Here is a 19350-nt window from a genome sequence, read left to right as displayed (position 1 = left end):
ATGTCACACACACACACAAGTTACAATTCAATTTCCTCCGTTGATATACAATTGCTAGTGTCTAGCGAAGTCAAGCTTAGTGGTGAGCTCTAGTACCCCAAGTCCTCTCCTCTATATCTTTTTACCTACATTCTAAATTGTTACATTTTACTTGTTTTAATTTCAATTGCATTGTAGTTTAATCACCCAAACAAACCAACATTTTAATTATTCGACCTACTAACCCTATACATTGTTTCCATTGCAAACACGGCCATAATCCATTGGGACGATCCCTACTCACCCTAGCTATATTTTTAGTTAGAGGTAGTAGTGGCTTTTATAAATTTAAAACTTGGCCATACTGCACAGTCACACTCTTTTGCACAAATTTGGAGTCATCGCAACGGACTGCACCAACGTCCTTTCTTTTTTTCTCATTATTATCCTCCCCTTCCCTTCTTTTCTATTTTTTTTTTCTTTTCTTTTCTTTTCTTTTTCCTTGATGTTAGACCAAACATAGCTTAAGGAGTCAGATATTTGCTACTTATACACAAAAAAAACAAAAAAAAAAAAAAACAAAAAAAAGAAACGCATCACATTTGTTATTATCTCAATTCTCAACAGTCTCTTGGCCATAAACAGTAAATGCCAAATGATACACGTACCTGGTGGGGGAACATTCAGCTGCAGTCATGCCAAGGGGTCGGCACTTCAAAAGTGAAGTGAGATATTACATTATTTATAAATGAATGTACCATCAAGGGTTAAGGTGCAGTTTGGTTGGAGATAAATGACAGGAGAAAAAAGAAAGGAATGTAATAAATATTTATATATATATTGTGTTTGGTATAAATTATTAAAATAAAAAAGAAGAGGTGTTTGTGACATTCCGAATTTTCACAACCCGAATATGTCAATGTGACCTGAAAGTTGACCTGATAACGGATCCGGAATGCGGAAGCAAAAATAAAACACAAACTCGGTGAAAAGAAAACAAATGTGGAAGCAAAACAGTGAAAATAGACCAAGTATGCCCCCAAGAGCAAAATGATCATTTCACATGCAAACAAAGTCTCAAGAGATGTACGTCATCCCTAAGACGCAATATGACTTCCCATGAAGTCACGGAACTTAAAAGGGAACAAAATGCGGAAGCGATATTTTAAAAATGGACAAGTTTTGCCCTAGGGATAATATCGTAATTTATAAAAAGTTATGGGTGCTACCGAGCACACCATTGGATAGACAACAAAAAATTAACGAAGTTCAAAATAAAGTTCACCCAATTTGGAGTCCGGATGAGGGAGAAATGGCCCGACGAAAATGGTGTTGTGGTGGCAGAAGGGGGGTGGCTTAGTGCTCCCATGCGCGCGCAGCGACGTTGTTTTTCGCCGGGCCTTTTCTCCCTCGTCCGTACTCCGAATTGGGTGAACTTTTTTTTGAATTTTGTTAATTTTTTGTTATCTATCCAATGGTGTGCTCGGTAGCACCCATAACATTCTGAAAATTATGATTTTGCCCCTAGGGCTAAACTTGTTCGTTTTTAAAATATCGCTTCCGCATTTTTTTCCCTTTTAAGTTTCGTGACTTAATGGGAAGTCATATTGTGTCTTAAGGATGATATAAATCTTTTGAGACTTTGTTTTTATGTGAAATGATCATTTTGCCCTTGGGGGCATTGTAATACCCTGATATTTTTAAAAGAATTTGTTAATGAAAAATTAATTATTTTTATTTTATTTTTAAATGACTTGTTTTATTTAATTAAGTGCGTGGGTAATTGTGATTGTTTTATTCAATTAAGTGCGTAGATAAATTGTATTGTTTTAATTAAATTATATTTTGTAATTTTATTTGTTAAATTTATATGGTATTTGATTTGTCTAATTAGTAAATTGTTTATTTGATTTGTGTGATTTTATGCTTGTGTAACTTTATTGTTAATTATTGGTAACTATTATATTTAATTTAATTTAATTATTTTATGTATTTAAATTATTTGGATTGGGTTTAAGGGAAGTTGGACCAACGGATGTGGTATTGGGCTTGAAGGAAGCCTTGTTGGGTTAATTATTAAAGGCCCATGGTTATGAAAATATTTAATAATTATCTTTGCATAGTCATATCTACATACTTATATGTATAAAAATTTAATTAATTAACAATCATTTGGAGGGATATATATGTCAATATATATATATTGATATATATAGGTATATATAATTTATTTAACTAAAGATTATATATGGAAGGCAATATATATATTTATATTAAAATATATGTGTGTATATATATTATTTAAAAGATAAATATTATTTCTTTAATATGGTAATCATAATATGAAAAGGATTTAGTTTTTTTTATATGTATAAATAGACACATAAGACTTTATGGGTTATGAGTTTTTCCACGTTAGACAAATGAGAGAGTTAGAGAGAAGATAAAGAAGGGCTAACAAAGATAAAGCCGGATCAAAGAAAAAGGAGGCCGGATTTGGAAAAGAAAGGCGAGTTCTTCTCTAATTCTCTCTTACAATTCATAAACTTATCACCTTGAGTATCAAAATTATTTCTTATCTTGTTGATTAAAAATAATTTATTAATCGGATTAGATGGAACATGTTTATTCTTTGCAAAGTGATTGATTTAAACATGTGAATGTATATATGTATTGTTATGAAAATTTAGTTTTGTATGTGAGGTTATAATAATTAAATTTTATTTTCTGTATATTTTTTTTAAGGTTGATTTAATTATGTTTAGCATGATTAATTATTAAATGGATTAAAATCAACTATATGTTGACCAATGACCCAAAAAGGTTAATTAGGATTTATAGGATTTTTGGGGAATTTTATATATTTTTCTGGAATTTTCTAAATTGGTTTTATATTTTTCAGAAATTTATTAGATTTGTTTTAATATTTTTCTGGGCAAATTATCATATATATATATATATATATATATATATATATATATATATATATTAGTTTTAACATTCACTAGAGGCGACAGTGTAATTTGCGCATCAATAGGGTTTTATCCAGTGTTGTCGCGTGCGTAGGAAAAAGGTACTCATTAATCTAGACCATAGGATTAATTTAAATTAGTTGGATTGATCTGGTGTGATGCGGTGCATCATAAGTTGATACACATGCAGCATCTAATGGTTAGATTTAGTTGATGAAAGGGAAAGGATCCAGTGCATCGCGACTTACCAAGAGCACCAAACAGCAACCAATTAGAAGCTGCCACACGCGCCGAGTGTGTAACAAGCGCGTGAGGGCGCGTGCAGGCCCGTGGACATGCCTGGCAGTGAACCTGAGCGCGTGAGGGCGCGTGCAGTGTGTGTAGGAGAGCGAGGCAACGCGTGGGATTGCGTGTGATGTCCCAGAAAGTTCCCGTGAGGTCCGGTGATGCCTCAGAATTGATTTTAACTTGTTAGGGTTGAAAGCGAACACTATAAGAGATGTTCCTTGGGCTTTGAGAGCTGTGGAGTGTTACTACTATATTGAGTAGCATTTAATTGCGTGATATAAATAATTAATAATTTATTACGGAATAAAACATATATATATATATATATATATATGTGTGTGTGTGTGTGTGTATATATGATTTAATTGTTAAGGATAAATATAGAAGGATGTGTGTGTGTGTGTGTGTGTGTGTGTATATATATATATATATATATATGATTTTAAATAATCACATATTGTTATGGATGGTTTTACACATACATATTATATAATATAGGTGTATGTATATATATATCACTTAAAATTATTATTCTTATTTGGTATAGTAATATGGTTGATTAAATCGAATTAGGTTGGTTTTTAAATTAATGATATGCATATGATTTCTGTGTATGGATTAACTTGTTGTTAAGTTTAAGGTTAGTACATGGTTAAATTAGAGGTATGGATGAGTTGCCAAAAGCTTAAATATACTGCCTTATTAGATATGAATAAATTTTATATATGGGAAGCATGGTTGAGTTGCTAATTAATGGTGTAAGTAAATACACTTAAGAAAGCATGGTTGAATTGCTAGTGTATACATAGATATATTTTTAAATGGCATGGTTGATTTGTCAGTGCATAATTAAACTGTTATGTGCTTAGATGATTAAACTTTCATCTAAGGTTATTGTTTGTATAGGTTGGATTATGATTAGAATAATCTAGTACGCACATGTTAGTGTATTATTTTATTTTAATAAAATAATATTGGTGGAGACATGGATAATTTGTTAAAGCTTAAATTTTGGATATGTAATTTAAACAATCAACCGTATTACTAGGTTTTGGATTTATTGGATTATTCCTTAAATTGTAATTTATTGCTTTAATGATTAAGTTACTGTTTATGAGGGAATTAAGATGAATGGAGTTTACTTTATAAGAATATTATAAATGGGGGATTGGTCTAGGTATGACTAACGATTAATCATTGGTGAATGGTTTCGACAATTTAAGGAACCTAGTAACAGATAGGATTATTATATTGTATATATAAGTATTTATATATATTTGTAGCATCGTATTTTAAAATTAAAGCTTTATTAGAGACGATCTGTTTATTGATTTTCAGAGGCTTGGTAGAGAGAGCTTGCTCGTAGGGTTTAACCCACGATTTATTTTTCAGGTTATTAGAAGTTCAAGTCTTAAGGTTGAGGATCCGCGGTTGGAGGACTTATCCACTCTTTTGGTTTATTTAAAAGTAGGATATTATTATTTCTTCTTTTGTTATTAGTATTTAATAATGAACTTCTGGATTATGGATTTTGGTTAAGGGGTCCTTGAGTTACAGGATTCCCGAGTTGTAACCGTTTGGAAGTTATTAAGGGATTTACTATTTATTAGTTTCTTCAGCGTTTTATTTTATTCTTTATTTCTTTTTGTAATCTGTACTTGTTTAAATACTTTAATTGTTTTGATATTCCTTAATTTTGTGCGCGGATTTAATCAACCCGTGTTCCGAAATTAGGGGTATCACAGGCATACTTGGTCTATTTTCACTGTTTTACTTCCGCGTTTGTTTTCTTTTCACCGACTTTGTGTTTTATTTTTGCTTCCGCATTCCAGATCCGTTATCGGGTCAAATTTCGGGTCACATTGACATATCCGGGTTATGTAAATTCTGAACGTCGCAGTGTTATTATCCTTCCAATCTTTATTTTTAACTTGTTACTTTGGACTTAAATAGTATTTAACACAATTTTAATATTTGTTTTATTACCTTTTATCTATATATTTGTCTTTCAAATGCCAAAGAATATAGTGCAAATTTTATTAAAATAATTTCTTTTTATTTATCTCACCAAACATGATTGGTGTTAAAATTATAACGTCCTTTTTTTTTTTTTTTTTTTTCTCTCATTATTATCCTCCCCTTCCCTTTTTCATTTTTTTTTTTTTCCTTAATGTTTGACCAAGCATAGTCTAAAAAGTCATGTATTTCCTACTTATACAAAAAAAAAAAAAAAAAAAAAAAAGGAAGAAGAAGAAGAAGAAGAAGAAGAAAAGAAAAAGAAAAAAGAAACACGTCACATATGTTATTATCTCAATTTTCAACGGTCTCTTGGCCATAACCAGTAAATGCCAAATGGTACATGTACCTGGTGGGGGAACAAGCAGTCTGCAGCCGTGCCAAGGGGTCGGCACTTCAGAAGTGAAGTAGGATATTGCATTATTTATAAGTGAACGTACCGTCAAGAGTTAAGGTGCAGTTTGGTTGGAGATAAATGACAAGAGAAAAAAGAAAGGAATGTAATATATATATATATATATATATATATATTGTGTTTGGTATAAATTATTAAAAGAAAAAAAAAATGATACAATATGAGTAGGTTTTATTATCCTTCCAATCTTTGTTTTCAACTTGTTAATTTGGACTTGAATGGTATTTAACATAATTTTAATATTTGTTTTATCACCTTTTTATCTATATATTTGTCTTTCAAATGCCAAAGAATATAGTGAAAATTTCATTAAAATAATTTCTTTTTATTTATCTCACCAAACAGGATTGGTGTTAAAATTATCACGTCCTTTCTTTTTTTTCATTATTATCCTCCCCTTCCCTTCTTTTCCTTTTTTTTTTTTTTTTTTTTTTGATTTTTTTCTTTTCTTTTCTTTTTCCATGATGTTAGACCAAACATAGCATATTTGGTACTTATACAAAAAAATAAATAAATAAAATAAAAATTACGTCATATGTGTTATTATCTTAATTCTCAATGGTCTCTTGGCCAGAAACAGTAAATGCCAAATGGTACACATACCTGGTGGGAAACATGCAGTCTGCAGTCATGCCAAAAGGTCGGCACTTCAGTGAGAGTTGATTTTGGATCAATCTTAATGCTTTCAACTCTAAATTTATGAAAAATTATTAGGTGTTTCGGGACTATCATGATCCCGGCCATTAAAAAATGTTATTTAATTAAGGATAATGCTTGTGTCCAACTCAGATTTGATAAACCTGTTGATGTGGCCAAATAGAATTGTAACATGACAAAAGACCATTTAATAATGGTGGGGGAAATTGCAATCATGCCAAGGTGCCGGCTCTTCAGTTAGAGTTGATTTTGGATCAATCTTAATGCTATCAACTCTGAATTAATGAAAAATTATTAGGTGTCCTAGGACCAACATGATCCCAGCCATTAAAAAATGTTATTCAATTAAAAGATCAAGTAAAGTAGACATAGTAAATTGCAAGACGTCTCTTTATAGTCTTGACCAACAACTTAATAATTTCTCTCCTGAATTATAGAAAATCAACTACCCAAATTTTTAGGGTTTAGAAAGAGTTAGAGAGTCTTACATTATTGCATACACTACTGTACTGATACCAGACAAGTAAATCAATTGAAAGGTCTCCATCGTCACAAGAATCCTAAATTCTGACTATTCACGATAGGATTGAAATTATTTTTTCAAGATGCATGAATAAAAAGAAGCTGATAATACAATCTTGCTAAAAGATAACTCATAACTCTTAATACAATTAAGAACTGCTTAATAGCATATATTAATTTTTGTACCCTTCCACTCAGGCACGGTCATTGATCTGTTATATGTTGAGTGGGAGCAATTGCCCCCGCTTAATTTTTATTTTAGTATTACATTCAAGTGATTTTTTTTTTTTTTTTTTTTTAAAAATTATATACCTATGCTATTGCTCTCCCTTCCCTCTCCATAAATTCCTAGTTCCATCTATACTTTCAGTGCCAATTACTATTTTTATTTTTTAATGACATAATTGTCTCTAAGAATTATTTGGAAATTTTTTTCATCTCAAAAGTATTCTTATAATTCACTTTAAAGAGAAAATTGATTATTATTTTATTAATAAAATCAAATAGAGAGAAGAATATAAAAATGGAGTACGAATATCACATTATTACAATATTTTTTTTGCAAGAAGAGCAGCAGCAATGATAAAATTTCTATCTTATGCAAGAAGAGCCGTCCTTGTGAGACGTATGCAGTATCTCGGATTGCTGTTGCCCCTAGGCTTCACGTGCAAGTGGATGCGTAAAGCAGCAACAATGATAATGCTGTTGCTGATTTATGGCAAGACCCAGTGCAAAAGGATATATCTTTACTAATTTTTATCTTCTCCAGAATACAAATTAGTCGTGCTCACTTCATGTTCACCCCTAATTTAATTCACCTATACAAATTATTTATATATCTATAAATTGTTTATATCTTCTCCAGAATACAAATTATTCATATATCTATAAAATTGTTTTTGACAAAAAAAAGAGCAAATAAAATAGAAACAAAACCCACAAGTTTTACCTCATATACGCGGCTTTTTCTTCTCTGGTGTTGCACATACCTGTGCTGATCCCATCATATGTCTTCAACTGAAAATTTTCGAAAGCCTCAGAAACAGCTCCTACATGTGATGATGAAATGAATCACCCTGTAATAAGCTAAATTTACATTATTTTTTTTATTTTTTTCAAACAGTAAAACAATTTATAGATATATAAATAATGTAGAGGAAAAGCCCAACAAACTTGTCTTTCCAAATGAAGCTTAAGATCATAGACCAAGCCCTGTCCAACGTGAAGCTTAAGAAAACAGACGAAGCCCAAACAGTTGGGCCCAATTCAAACATAAAGGGTTTAAACTTTAAGGTAGTCGGTAGTAACGACTACAATTTGTTGGCTTGTTGCAAACACATCAAGCATTCACTCCAGCCCACGAAAAATCTTTTCTCTTCTAATCCTAGGAATTGCTTAAATTGTTCTCTTCTCTTTTTTTTGTGATAATAAATAAGAAATTGTATTACTCGGTATAAAATAAATGTCAAAAGACCCCAAACTCTATAGTCCTTTCAAAAAAAAAAAAAAAAATCAAAATTCTCATATGAAATCTACATAACAGTGTCATTATTGAAACTTGGCATATATCTATAATGTAGTAGCTAAGTTGTAGTGAAAGGGTTGTGAAATTACTCTCATGTTATGTTTGGCGGCACCGGCCACACATTGGATTTGAATTAATTTTTTTTCAATTTCAAATTCAAAACATTGATTTGATACTCCAAAACATAACATTAATAATTTGGTAACTTACTTGAAATTGGAAGACAAATTTCCAATTAAGAAAAAAATATTTAAATGAAAGATCTTAGCTATATTTTAGAACGAAGAAGTATCATTAGGCTACAACTCTTGGTGATATATTACAAGTCATTTCAGTTCCCTAGACATTTTTACTCTCCCAAATTAACTATATAGACCTTTAAATTTTAGAGGTTAGTTTTGGTATTGCAAAAAGACACAAACATTTAATGAATGTTTTTATTGATAACTAATGAGGAATGCTCTCAAGAAAACTCCCTCACTATGAACTCTTTATTTTAACAAATGAATTAAAAGAAGCATTAAATAATTTATTTAAATTTTTACAAATATCAAAAAATTATTTTAATTCAATAGTTAAATATAGAAAGTTCATGACTCCTCTCACCATAAAGCTCTCACGAGACTTGTGAGCAAAGGACTGCAAGGTTGGGCTTGACCCTTGAGGAGTTCCACCGGAGACTAGTTTAGGAGGTAACATTAATAAGGCATAAGCATCACATGACTTACATTGGTTTATTTTGAGGAGTTGCTGCTGCAACCAAACATATCCTAACCATCAAAAAACCAAAAGAAGTTGGAGACTTCTCATGCCGTTTCCAGAAACTCGGATACAAAAGGTATTACCTATAAATAATATTTTCTATATTGTTTTATGATTAGGGGTTTTGAACTAGAGCTGAATTCCATGTCCTTTCTGAAATGAAATCTTAATTCGATATATTTAGCTTCCTATATATATATATATATAATAGAGAGACAATTATATTGGTCATACACGTTGCTTCTTATTCTGTTAAAGGATGGGTGATTTCGAGGACTTCATGATACATGAATAAATGAATTCTATAAAAAGAGAACAAAAGTCTAGTTTTTGGAATTAAGCAAATTACACACATATATATATAAATTCCTCTGACTAAGAGGGACCAAGGCAAGACGATAACAAAGAGGGTCAACTGCTTACACACCTATATATATGTATATAAGGTCCATTAATATTCTCTGCACCTAATTATATATACGTATAAGGTCCATTAGTATTCTCTGCTAAGATGGGAAACATGGTCGACCGAAATGAGATACCTCCCGGAGAGGATGAAATGGAGGCGGAGGAGGAAGAGGAAGAACAGTTCACTTGTGAAATCTGTGTGGAGCAGTACTCGACAAGAAAATTTATATTTAAAAAGAAGAAGAGGTGCCATGATCACGGCCGATTCTGTATGGAGTGTATCTTCAAGTATATTGAACGAAAGCTGGATGACAACATCTCAAGGATCCCTTGTCCAGCTCCAGATTGTGAGGAGCTTTTCGACGCTCTCTCTTGCAGGCCCATTGTGCCTCACCACTTATTTCAGAAATGGTGCGACGTGCTGTGCCGATCAGCCATTCAAGGACTTGACACATGCTACTGCCCAAAACCCGACTGCTCCGCACTCATTATCAACGAGTGTGGAGAGAGGACGGTGATGAAAGCTAAGTGTCCGCAATGTAAGAACCACTTCTGTTTCAAGTGTAAGCATCCGTGGCATGCCGGCTATGGATGCCATGAGGTTGGAGAGACAACCCATCACAGTGACATCCAGTTTGGAAAGCTTGTTGACAGAAACAAATGGAAGAAATGTCCCGGTTGCGGATACTGCGTTGAGCGTGTTGCCGGTTGCCGTCAAGTAACATGCAGGTACTCTGTTTTTATATATGGACTTTTATATCAAGAATAATTACAAATACATGGAGAGTGTTTTTCCGAGGCTCTTTTTGTGTGTGATTATTACAGATACGTGGACTTATGCATCCATATTTATCATTTGATAGAGTCAAAGTTATGATTTTTTGAAACAATAAAGTTGACCAAAATGCTAGCGGTGACGTGAAGAAATACTATTCATTATCCAAATTAACTACTCTTACTATTTTTAGGTATCACTTTTATGCATATAGGTACACTTTTTGTACAGACCACGTATGCATAAACAAAAAGTGACACCTAAATGACATGGTATATATGTACAAAATATGGTACCTATATGCATGCATAAAAGTGATACATCTGTGCACAAAAATAGTATTTGTATGCACAAAAGTCGTACATGAAAATAATAAAGATAATTTAAGCATGAATGAACATTGTTTTTTCATATCATGTTAGCATTTTGGTCAAATTTATTTTTTCGAAATATCACCATCAAATGTTAAATATGAGTCCATAACACAATGTAATCGTAATAATTCTTACTATTTTTTCAAAAAAGTACATGACTATAAAAAGTTTTAATTTTGATTTCATGAATTTAAAAATTGCGTTCCAAAACTCCATTTGTTTGTAATTTTTCCTATATAACCTATATGTTTGCACCAACCCACAATTTTTTAAAAAAATTTATCCTTGGGATGTAGATGTGGGACGGAATTTTGTTACAAGTGTGGAACCGAGGGTTTTGATTGTCTGTGCTGTCACCGCACGGTTGCCATGGGGTTCTTCATGGACTACTTTGAATAAGAGGTATCAAACTTTATTATTCTTAATTTTATTGTTGGTTCGGTATTTGTATTCACATGTGTAACTTTCAAAGTTTACTCCTCTTAGCCATTTATCAAGTTGCTCTAGTTTTTATGTTGTTAGCTGACTATTGTATGTGAAAATTCAATGAATTTGGCGTGTAAACAATAATCTTTGTTCCTTCTGGAAACAAGGACAACTATGTGTTTGGTTTATGCAGGCCTAATTTACCTAGTTCGACTATGTGTTTGGTTGTGTGTTATTTATTACGTATACGAAAACCGACCATGTGCTTAGTTCCCTGTAATTATTACATTACCTTTTTATTTTTGCACTATTTCCTTTTTCATTGCAATATATGAAAACAGTTTTTTGGGTTTGCAAATGTTGATTCTAACATTTCTTTTTCCGACCACAAACTATCAAGTAAAACAGTAACAAGATTTTTACAGTTTTTCCTTTTAAGCTTGTTGATCTTTTATACATGGATTAGTCGAAGTGTGCGCAAACTTGTCCGGAGACTCACCATTACCATATATATATATTAGTAAACTAGAAATAAGTAAATTATTATTATTTTTTTTTTTTGGGTTAAATGCAAAAAAAAAAAACCCTAAATTATTAAGAAAATTATAACTAACTCCTTAAACTATTAAAATTTCAAAAAATCTCCTGAACTATACAAATTTGTTGGAGATCACTCAATCCGGCCACTGGCTATCCAAAAATGAGCGCGTGATTCTCACGCAATAGACAAACTGAATTTTTTGGACAATAATGCCCTCTCATATATGAAAATACCAAATTGTCCTATAACCACCACCACCGTTCCTCTCGCCATTACCATTACAATCAAAACCAAGAACGAGACCAACCACCACCAAAGCAATAGTGAACCTTAACCCAATTTCATGCAAACACGCACATATCTATATATATATATATATATATATATATATATACAAGGAATAGATCTGAAAAACATTGGGGTAAATTTTTGTATGGAGGTGGTGGTGCTGTTGTAGTGGCCACGACAGGGATTGAGGGAGGAGGAGATGGATCTAATGGAAGTCGTGGTGTTGTTGTGGCGATGGTGACGGGTCCACAGCCGTCCTTTCCATCGCCAACCGCAATCATTCGAAGCCAAGCTCGCAACCGCTCAATCCTGCCGGCGCCATCAAACCCAATCACGACCGAGTTTCTTCATAACAGCCCATCATCGGAATTGCAACTTCTTTAGTCGCTGAATCACTGCCATCCTAAACCAACCGTTTTCAGCAGTCGAGCACACCGTCATACGTGTTCCGAGCACCGCCGCAAGCTCACCGCCGAGCTTCGCCTCATCTGCCGACCTCTCGGTTCCAAGCTCGCTGCCCCCTCACAATCGACACCATCAAAGCCGAGGCTGCCCACTGCCCCAAGCTTTCCACGGCCGAGCCAACAGCCAAGCTCTCCACAGCCGGCTGATTCGTACCCGTCGTCCATCTCTACCAACCTCGCTGGTCGGAGCTCCACCATCCGAGTTCTCTGCCATCGTCTCCACCGGCCAATTTCTCCATAGCCGAGCCCTCCCTTGTTCGCCGGCCGCCGATTCAATCCAACTGAACTCACCGCCGCTGCACCACCGCCCCAAGCTTTCCACGGCCTAGCCAACAACCAAGCTTTCCCCCATCTCGATGGCTCCTTCCTAAAATGTATACATATATATTGTTTATATATAAAGGTAAATGAGACTTTTTATTTTTCCGGTTAAGTCAGTTGGCAAAATGGACTGAAATGCAATAAATTCATAAATTAGGAGTTTTTTTTTTTTTTTTTTTTTTTTTTTTTTTTTTTTTTTTTTTTTTTGTAATTCAGGGGTTAGTTGCAATTTGTCAATAGTTCAAGAAGATTTTTTTACATTTAACCCTTTTTTTTTTGGGATAATTTCACTGACACCCCCAGTAGTATGGCCAAATATTAATCTAAAACATCTTTCGAAAATAACTATCACTCACATAACAAACGTTTGCTCCGTTTTCCAGTCACACCCCAAAAGTTAGTTTACAGATGTGTCAGACCACTTTTTATATGTAAAAAGACATTTTTACCCTTTGACTTTAGTTTGACCCTGACTTTGGTATACCCTCATTTTTTTAATTTATTTTTTTACAAAATATCAGTATTAAAAGACAATATGGCCCCTCAAAAATTTGTAAATTTACAAATTATATTATATATACAGGTAGACATATATATATTCCTATATACACACACAGACATATATATATATATACACACACACACAAAAGCACAACACCACCACCAAATACAGTGGCGGAGTAGTCGTCGAATCCGACAAAGGCCGCTCATTCGCCGTCAAAGTCGACTCTCCCACCTTCCAAACCGATGTCTCCCTCGTCGCGACCTCATCACTCCGAATCCTCAGAAGTCCTCAAATCCACAACCCTCGCCCTAGATTTCTTTCGATTCTGCTCCTCATCCATCCCCATATTCCCCCGATCCGGTCCGATCTATAAATCCAAGACCCGGATCTGTCTCGCCGAATCTCCAAGACCCAGTCATCTCCCTCTTCGCAGAGCTCGTCTCCACTGGATCTGCCGCCACCGGATCTGTCTTGCCGGAGCCATCAACATTCTCACAGCCGTCTTCGCTCTCCATCTCCAAGCTCGCCGTTGCCGCTACTCCACCGCCGAGCCGAGCTCTTTACTGCCGAATTGGAGTTGTCATCTCTCCCGCTAATCCACTTGCTACCAAGTCCTGCGAATCCTCCTCTAGTCGCCCCTCGCCGGTTCTCTCAAACCCAGATAATCAGTATATATATAGTTCTCACTGCCGATTCAGTCCACCGAGCTCGGCTGTGGCCGACGAGCAAGGGGGCTTCAGACGGCGGCCGACAAGCAAAAGAAGCTTAGCTCGCTCACTCTCTCCCGGTGACAACACTCGTCCTCGTCGTCGCCGCCCTAAACGATGATGCCGCTTCTGTCGCCTGAAGTTTTTGCTGTGAACCACGCCACCACTTCCAACCCCCGCCTCAACCTCACCTGACAACAAAAATGGGTTTGGGTAATGCAACCACAGTCGTCGGCGGCACCACCACCACCATCACCCCATCGTCACCGACCACCAACCACCAATCTCTCTATACACTTTCTCTCTTTTCTACAACACACCACCCACCACCAAAAAAGCCTTAATTTTTGGAACCACCACCCACCACCACCACCACGACGGCCAACAGTTACATTTACCCAATTGTCGGGGTATAATTGTTTTTTAACTAATCTGATATTTTGAAATAAATGTTATTAAAAAAATAAGGGCAAAGTTGTCTTTTCACATGTTTTTAACGGAGGCTGTAACGGAAAATCAAAAATGGACCTAAGTGATAGTTATTTTCGAAAGATATTTTAGATTGATATTTGACCAAACTATTAGGAATGTCAGTAAAATTATCCCTTTTTTTTTTAATTACTCGGTCTCTCTTCAGCAGCTTAACTTTTTAAGAGTATAATTTTTATTTTTAATTTTTAATTTATTATAGTAGTAGGTAAATATCGTTGCCTGGCGAAACTGAGTACAGGTTAATCACTGCACGTTCGATTACTGGAAACTGATCAATCATAACAGCACTTAATTGGTGGTATTTTCCTCATCTTTTTGCCATAGTTGTCTCATTCAATTCCACCATCCCAAAATCCTGGTAGAGAGAGCAAGCATTTATACTCTTGTTGGCAACATCTGATGCTTGTGAAAGTCTTCCTTGGAGGGTCTTAAATCCAAAGACTGCAAGCTAGACTAATCCAATATATTTCTTAGCACTTTAAAGGGCATTATTTGCTTTTACTTTCAGGAATAATCTTCAACCAAGTACGATGCAACACAAAAAAAGAAAAAAAAAAAAAACATAAAACATAAAACAAAAAGTTCCATATAAAACCTCACAGAATCAACTGTTTGAAGCAAATAAGTCAGTTTTCACAACCCAACCCATCGAAGGTGGAGTTTCGAGTTTCAACTAAGAGAGTGCCTTGTAGCATACCATTGCACAACAGAAATAATATAAAATTGCTATTGTAAATAAAGCAAAACAGCAAAGGCTCAAAGGAAGAGAAGTTAGAAATCTTTATTGACTTTAAATTGGATTATTTATTCCCGATTCCATAACAAAAAAAACTTTGTATCATTTAGAATGGGCGCTTGTAGAATCGTCAACTGGATGCCAATATCGGTTGAAAAACCACAAGGAATCAGCTTCTACAGCATAACCATCTTGATTGCGATGCCAACTATAGTAAGAATGAGTTCGGTTTTTAATATCGAAAATGGCATGACCGAAACTAGCCTCACGGAAAGCTGAGTATTTTGGCTGTGGCTCCGTCATGCTGCACAGTAGAAAACGTTTGATTTACTTGTGTCAAACAACAGGAACTAATTGTTTCAAGGAAAGGCCAAAACTATAATACAAGTTAAATCTTACTTGGTTGCCAAGCCTTCAAGATTTCCACCATCACCAATGGTAATGTACACGGGCGCAGATTGATCACTTACAGGACTACAAATGCCATTTACAACGTTGTAAGCAACGTTGGATACACGTTCCTGTGACATATTTACATTAGTACGCAGAAATAGCACTATAATATCAACTTGTGCTTTGAAGCATAATAAAGAGAAGAAAAAGTGTACTTACCGATCGTTCATATGCGTGAACATGACCGGCAAACACAATGTCTACTTTGTATTGTACAAACCATGGCTCATACATAACTCTCATGGTTTCCCCTTCCATGTAATGATAGTTGTAGCTGTTGTACCATGGGGAATGCATTAAAACGATCAACCATGGTGTCTCACTCCTGTTTACTTTTGGGAACTCCTTCTCAAGCCATTTGTATTGAGGAGTGTATTTGCCTAAAATTCAAGTATATAGAAGAAAAAAATCTTGAAATGTATATAATGTTGACTAGAAGATCATAGCATTTTCCTTCCAATTTCCTTTTCTTTATTCTACTAGGCGTATTATCTGTCATTACTTGAAAGAAGAATACATATCATGAAAGGCTTTTACATTTTTTTTTATAAAGAGGAGGGGGGAAGAACTCAGAGCAAAAGAAAAGTGTATTAATCTAATATCTATTTTAGAGACAAAGTGCAAAAAAAACAAAAAAAAAAAAAAAAGGAAAGATGCATTACCGAAAAGCGAAGAATACCTCAATCATCATGCTAATTGAAATTGTCAAAAAAAAAACATGAATTTGTTTAGTGAGTTTCTATGATTTTTGAGTCAGCACACATTCACACAGTGGATATTTAAGCTATAATAAGGTTTTAGACTGATAATCTATTTAGGCATAAGTTCCACGGTACATATGCATGTGTCTGGAGTCATTATTCATGACAATGAAATATTGCAAATGCCTATAGACTTACCGTACGCCGAATAAGAAGACAAGACAATTATGTATGCTGAAGCCCTCTTGATTGAGTACCAAAAGGGAGCCGTGCTGTTTGATGCTTTATAAGGTACATGATACCTGTGAGTATAGGGCTTGAAGGGTTCAGTTTCACCCTGCAATAAAATCACCACTATTCTGTCACAACTTCATTTTTTTTTAGCACTAAACATTTACACTCCCTTTGCAAAGGAGGAGATCAATTTTGTGATCAGGAGCTTGGAAATTGCCACAGCAACCAAGAGGATCATGATTGTACAATAAAAGCACATGGTGAACAAAATTTGTCAAAGTTAGGAAGTTAATTACTTAGTAAATGGATTGGGGGATTAGACTTGGTAATACACATAAGAACTTCCAAGGAGCTACAATTTACTCCATGAGGGAAGAGACAATTATACTACTACCATCAGAAGTTGAGAAGAACCATGAAATCACACTTTAAAAACAGTGAGAAATATAAAATATTGGAATATTACTCTTCATCAGACCAATAAAACATGTCATGGGAAGCTTACAATTTCAGGGTCAAAATCAATCTCGTGATTTCCTGCAGTCCATATCCAAGGTTGATAGGCAGCACTTCTCTCCAAAAACCGTCCCCATGTATCCCACCTAACATTATCATGATTCGGATAGTTATCCGCGTAAGAGAGGTCCCCAACAAAGAGCACCGTTTTCCCTTTAGTTGGATTTAATTCATAATGAGTAAGTGTCTTGTTTGAATCATAACTTTGACCAAGATCCCCTGCAAAAAAATGATTGATAGAATCAAGACAGGATAAATGCAAAACACATCACACACAACGGCACAGCTTCTTATGGGAAGACGGGTAGCAAAATGTGTGCAGTTTTTTTATTTATAGAATTGTTGAAATTAAAATTAAGACTTAAATCCAGATTCCCTCCTCACCCCAAATGAGAAGCTCACAAAGTTAATCAGCAATGTCAAAAATACACATTTATCATTTCTAGTTAGAAATTTCTCTCGGAAAGAAATCCTATCCTCAGTAATTGATACATATTCATCCATCCAGTCAAGACTCTGGAAAAGCTTGATAGAATTGGAAACAGAAGTTTTCCTAGCAGGACTAAAAACCATTGAACCACAAAATGAAATCGAAAGCACACTTTATTTGTTAGCAAGACAAACAAATTCTATTAAATTGATATGATACATAATACTTCACCTATGAGACCAAACGTATATGGAACATCCGGGCCAACCTCAGGAGGAGTTGTAAACCAGAAAGTCCGCGCTGTATGCCCAATCCCAACTTCATAGTAATATTTGGTGTTATACTGCCAACAAAACCAATAATCAAATAATCTTTAACCTTGATTGTAATTCCTCAATTCTATCAAAAGTCTTCCCTAATTCCTTACTACTCTCATATATATAAACCATGAATGAAATGAAGCCAACAAAAATAGCATAAAAGCAGAGAAAATTTGTACAAAACAAATTATTCATAAAAGCAATGCCTATGAAACAATGACACAAAAGGGTTGAATAACTCACCTTCAAGTTGTTAATGGTGCAGTGATGAATGTATCCAGAAGTATAAGTATAGAATTTGTAGGTAACTAATTTGCCCTTTGCCATTTTCTTTTGATTGCTATTTTCACTCCAGTACACAACTGTACTTGACCCAGGTTCTTCCATAGTGACCCATGACACAATAATCCCCTTTCCCAGAAGATCTCCTTGGGTTATATGAACCTTGTTACAAATAACCCACCAGTCAAAATTCACACACACAACACACACATTAAATTAGAGATCATGAAAATTACATATATATATGTGTGTGTGTGAAAATTAACAAGACCCACGAAATGGGCAAACATATATTTGTAACTAAATTAATGAATTAAACTATGATAGGGGTGATAAAGAGAATAGTGAAAGCAAAATACCTGTTGAGGCGCATTATAGCCAGGAGGCACTTCGAAGACATCACTGTCGAGGGGCATATCAATAGTTTTCTCAACTTTCCTGACAAAAGTGCTTGTGATTCCTCCATTACACAACACTGCTGCGTGCAGCACCAAACCCAGAACAGCAAGAACAGACCAGGAAAATCCGAGCTCGCCCATGTTATCCACCCCCGACCTCGCTTAACCTATGCACACCCTATTACATATAAGTTATACACGAATTATATTTGCCTAGAAATAAGGGGAATATTCAAAAACTTATAGGAATATGCAATAAAATTGTCAACGGCATCGAACTCCAACAGCTAGTAGGATTGGGTTTCTTCTACAATGTTTTAGAATAACCGTGAATATATATATATATATATATATATATATATATATATATATAATTAAAGTAGAAGTTGACTTCAGAAGCCACCCATCGTTTGACTCGAACAAGGGGAAAAGAAGCGGATAAATTCCAGTAGGGCAAGACAATGACAATGAGGGCGCTTTCATGATGAGTTCGCAGTTTTGAGGGCACAAGGTCACCGGGAGCGTCCACAGTATGGACTTGCCCTTTCGTTAGTGTCATATTGACTAAGATTAGGTTTGGTAACAAATAAAATAAATAAATATATAATAAATTTAATACTGTAATAACAAAAACAACAACCACATTAATTATGACTAGTTGATAATGAGATTGAAAAAACATGACAGTTTTAACATTCAATTATATTTGGAGAATTGTGAGGTCAAAAATATAACTTAGAATTAAAATGATAATTCTCTACTTTATTTTTGAAAGAATAACAAAACTCAGATGTCAAACCATTCAAGTTATATATTTTCTTAGTTCCAAAATAAGTCACTTTT

The 19350-nt window shown here is 34.4% G+C and overlaps 2 protein-coding genes across 2 annotated transcripts; one reads left to right on the top strand and one right to left on the bottom strand.

Moving 5' to 3' along the window:
* The first annotated feature begins 9647 nt into the window (after window positions 1-9647).
* LOC132295727 (E3 ubiquitin-protein ligase RSL1-like) lies at window positions 9648-12332 on the top strand. Its single transcript, XM_059794018.1, has 3 exons — window positions 9648-10262; window positions 11461-11518; window positions 12100-12332. The coding sequence occupies exons 1-3, from the start codon at window positions 9648-9650 to the stop codon at window positions 12330-12332; spliced, it is 906 nt and encodes a 301-aa protein (XP_059650001.1).
* Window positions 12333-15199: 2867 nt separating this feature from the next.
* Window positions 15200-19055, bottom strand: LOC132293960 (purple acid phosphatase). Its single transcript, XM_059791653.1, has 8 exons — window positions 18469-19055; window positions 18071-18271; window positions 17739-17850; window positions 17067-17296; window positions 16526-16664; window positions 15786-16006; window positions 15573-15694; window positions 15200-15477 (listed from the first exon to the last, which is right to left on the bottom strand). Exons 1-8 carry the CDS (start codon window positions 18646-18648, stop codon window positions 15276-15278), a joined length of 1407 nt encoding a protein of 468 aa, XP_059647636.1. The 5' UTR covers window positions 18649-19055; the 3' UTR covers window positions 15200-15275.
* Between the last annotated feature and the right edge of the window lie 295 nt (window positions 19056-19350).

The sequence above is a fragment of the Cornus florida genome, unplaced genomic scaffold (assembly GCF_030987335.1).
Source record: "Cornus florida cultivar Cherokee Brave unplaced genomic scaffold, ASM3098733v1 CherokeeBrave_3.0.0_Hap2_Chr02, whole genome shotgun sequence".
NCBI classification, from domain to species: domain Eukaryota; kingdom Viridiplantae; phylum Streptophyta; class Magnoliopsida; order Cornales; family Cornaceae; genus Cornus; species Cornus florida.
This window is presented reverse-complemented; position numbering and strand designations above follow the sequence as displayed.

What these genes read in the sequence shown, in the direction of transcription:
- LOC132295727 (XM_059794018.1), top strand. Translation starts at nt 9,648, where the DNA reads ATGGGAAACATGGTCGACCGAAATGAGATACCTCCCGGAGAGGATGAA. An exon ending in GTGTTGCCGGTTGCCGTCAA is followed by an intron (nt 10,263 to 11,460) that starts GTAACATGCAGG and finishes ATATGAAAACAG; the next exon opens with TTTTTTGGGTTTGCAAATGT. An exon ending in TTCCGACCACAAACTATCAA is followed by an intron (nt 11,519 to 12,099) that starts GTAAAACAGTAA and finishes TTTTGTATGGAG; the next exon opens with GTGGTGGTGCTGTTGTAGTG.
- LOC132293960 (XM_059791653.1), bottom strand. Translation starts at nt 18,648, where the DNA reads ATGGGCGAGCTCGGATTTTCCTGGTCTGTTCTTGCTGTTCTGGGTTTG. An exon ending in ATATACGTTTGGTCTCATAG is followed by an intron (nt 17,297 to 17,738) that starts GTGAAGTATTAT and finishes ATTTTTTTGCAG; the next exon opens with GGGATCTTGGTCAAAGTTAT. An exon ending in TTGATTTTGACCCTGAAATT is followed by an intron (nt 16,665 to 17,066) that starts GTAAGCTTCCCA and finishes ATTTTATTGCAG; the next exon opens with GGTGAAACTGAACCCTTCAA.